The sequence below is a fragment of the Coenobita brevimanus genome, chromosome 57 (genome assembly GCF_032717465.1).
Source record: "Coenobita brevimanus isolate Jiangsu-jjx chromosome 57, ASM3271746v2, whole genome shotgun sequence".
NCBI lineage: Eukaryota > Metazoa > Arthropoda > Malacostraca > Decapoda > Coenobitidae > Coenobita > Coenobita brevimanus.
Window position 1 is genome coordinate 31,825,469 of NC_137010.1, and position 3,376 is coordinate 31,828,844.

General features: G+C 43.9%; 1 protein-coding gene across 1 annotated transcript in view; it reads left to right on the plus strand.

Moving 5' to 3' along the window:
- The window catches only part of LOC145402330 (uncharacterized), a 248,485-nt gene extending 247,924 nt beyond the window's left edge, over window positions 1–561 (plus strand). Inside the window, exon 11 of the mRNA XM_080274472.1 lies at window positions 1–561. This exon is cut by the window's left edge and continues 1,070 nt beyond it. Coding sequence (XP_080130598.1) covers window positions 1–426 — 426 coding nt within the window. The 3' untranslated portion in view covers window positions 427–561.
- The last annotated feature ends 2,815 nt before the right edge of the window (window positions 562–3,376 follow it).

Genomic DNA, 3,376 nt, shown 5'->3' on the forward strand with positions numbered 1-3,376 from the left:
GTCCCGCCCCCTTCAGCCCCAGGCCCTCCTTCCTATCCTGAGATTGTCAGCCCTTCCATGTTAGCTCCAACGCCCTCCATGGGATCCTCATTTATGGGGTCCCCGGGGCTAATGAGCTCCCCGACCCCAATGTCCTCCAGCATGGGCAGTTCATCTATGGGTATGGGGGCCCTCCACTCCTCAATGGGGTCACAGCTCCCATACCCATACTCCCAGTACTCCGACCATTCCCCCAGCTACCCTCCTCCCCCTGGTCACTCAACCTTCCCTTACCCTCCAACCGCTTCGGGATTCCACGTCCCCTCCCCACGATTCCCCTACCCCTCCCCCTATGCTAACTCTCCTTATGCGCAAGGCTACTCCCAGAACGCAATGTTAGAACGCATCAAGCAGACCAGTATGGGTATGGGCTTTGGCGGCTTTTAAGCTAACTCCTAGGATGTGGTATAAACAATAGGCCGGCCAGGAGGATAAAATAAAATTAATAAAAAGAACGATATAGAACTGTAGCATGGTAGCCGGATGTATAAATGCTAATAATAACAAAAGACTTATCTACAAAAAATAACAAAAAAAATAAGAATAAGGAAATAGGTCCCAACCCGGACTCCGTTTCCTGTGCTCACTGTAAAATTATTTGTCTCCGTGTTTGTTCCTTGTTTATCATATATTTTTTTTTTTTTGCTTTTCATTTCCTTTTTTATAAATATATATCTGTTGACCTCGGCACCAGGGCAGCTCCTCTCCTCCTCTCCCTCTCTCTCCCCCTCACCCTGACTGTCCGGTGCGATAGAGGGAAGAAGGCTGTGTTTTTCTCTCTCAAATGTGCGAACTAGAAGTGGCAGGAAGAATCGAGTTTCACGCGTGCTTGGAGGAAAGGAAAATGTCGAAAAAAAGTACTAGAGTGATTGCCATACACGACAGGGTAATAATAATAATAATAAATAATAATAATAATTAATAATAATAATAAATAATAATAATAATAATAATAATAATTGCTAAGCATGTTTACTTGTGATGCACTCGCGCGACTTCCCTCACACTCCCTCCCCCACCACCCCTCACACCCCCAACCCCCTCCACCACAATCTCTTCATTCCTCCTTAACTCCCTAAAGTGAGGAGCCTTCTAGGGGTCTTGTCACCACCATTCCCCTCTGATCTGGGCACCATTTTTGGCCAGCGATCTCAATAAACCACTGGAACTGAAAAACAAACTCTGACCAGTCCTAATCCAACCTTGCTCACAGATGTTTCTAACCCCTCCCGTCCTCTTCCCATTGCCCCTATACCTCGCTGTCCGCCCATCCCTCCCCTCCTCCCCCTCTCCCTGCTGGTGGTCCTTGAAAATGGGCCCAAACTTGGTGATCCTGAGAAAATAATAAAGTGCAGTGGAAACCTGAAGTCCCGAGGCATTGCTCAACTTTGGGGCTGGAGACAAACCAGAACAGTGCTGTTTGTGCATGTGCTGGCCCTGCCCCCCAAGTGGTGTGTGGGGACAACAGTGGTTTTGGCATGGCCATGATTTTTGATCCAAGCAGATGTCAGACCTGCAGTGCAAAAGACAAAATGATACATAATGAACTAAATTTTAAACATTTTGTTGGAAGAACCAACCAGATGTGAGATGAGCTTAGATGCTTTCAAACCTCCATGAAGCTGACAGTGAACGCGAAAACAGAAACCGAACGCTTTGTGATGCGAGTGAGTGTGTGTGCGCTTGTTTTCAAGAGAGACTAGAAAAAAATATGTTGAGAAAACTTCAGTCCCAATCAAGGTTCCCGGCTGATTGATTAAAAACAAAAAAGACAGTGATGAGAGTTTATTGTTGATGTCTCCGAGGAACCCCATAAGTCCAGAATGAGTCGTGAGAAAACTGATTTTTGTGTGTAGTGCGAGCCAGTTCCTTCCATGAGACTATTGTGACTGTAGGTTTAAGACTCAACCCCCAGAACCCTTTAACTGAACCCCTTACAACCAACCCCAAGGAAAGGAAAATAATATTGCCCCTTTTTATATGGACCGCACAATTTAAATTTTTTTCCTTTTTTTGGTGCAATACTTAGAGACGTCAGTCAATTTTCACGCGCACAGTGTTCAACGGAGATAACCCTCAGAGTTGTTCGTTCGTTCATCGATTCAACCACCCTCCGTAATCCATGTATTGGGTAGTTCACTTTCCAGTCTAACATAAAACAGCCAGACTGCATTGCCCCTTCCACACTCCCCCCTCCTACCCTGTTGACTGAACCTCCCCTCCCTCCCTGATCTCCCAAAGTTCCCCTCCTATCGGTGAAAACAGCACTCCCCTTCACGCCCCTCCAATGGTACAGATTGTTAAGCCATGAAAATATTCTCAAGGATGACAGCTACTTCATGCAACAAGACTTTCGGGTATGATGAGGAGACACACTCATGATCGCAATTCACCATCCAATAAGATTTCGTTTTTGCAATATTTGTACAGTATAAAGATCCCACCACACCCTCAATGAAGTATAAAAACTCCACTGGCAGATATATATACATAAATATATATAAATGTACAACTTTCCACCTTCTATACACTTCCCGTTCCCTTGCCCCCTGCCCTTCTAAGCCCCATTGTCACCAGCAGACATCAATTTTACGATTACCCGTTTTTAAATCTTAATACACTTCTCTACCCCATACCGCAGCAGCAGCAGCAGCGTAATTTACATCTAGTTCTGTGTCAGGTGTGTACATCAGGTGTGTGACAGGTGTTGTAACATAATAAAAACAAAGTGTGTGTGTTTTACAGTCAACGCAGTTCAGTGTCGTCTTTTTAGAGTGTGTAAAAACTTTGTCTCTTTTTAGGTGATCCAAAGTGCGTTTTCTCATTCTACCCGGCTCGTGGTGAATCTCAACTTAGTTATTGAGGAACTTCTTATTGCTCAGATATAAATAATAAATAAATAATATTAATAATATATAATAATAATAAAAATGACTGTTGGAGCTATGCGCTACCGATTATCATTTATTTGTCTCACCAATCAATCGCTTTTTCCCATCCCAATGTGATCTGAACGTGTTTGAACCACAAGTAGGAAATTTTATACACACAATTATTCCATGGCTTCTCATCTGGCCCCCCACCCCCTTGTATCCACTTTTAATTGAATCGATACGTAAGTGGTGTATCCAAGTGGAGTCCGGAGGCAAGTGGTGGACAGTCAGGGTTGTGGTGCCTGTAAGTGGAAAGTGAAAAGCATATGGATGAACACCACTCTCAAAACATTTCCCCTCAAAAGAACGTATTTACTATATTGTATATAACAAAACATCTTCTCTGAGGCACCAAAATTTCACGATATGGCTGTAAGCTAGTAACGTATAAGCAACTGTTGAAT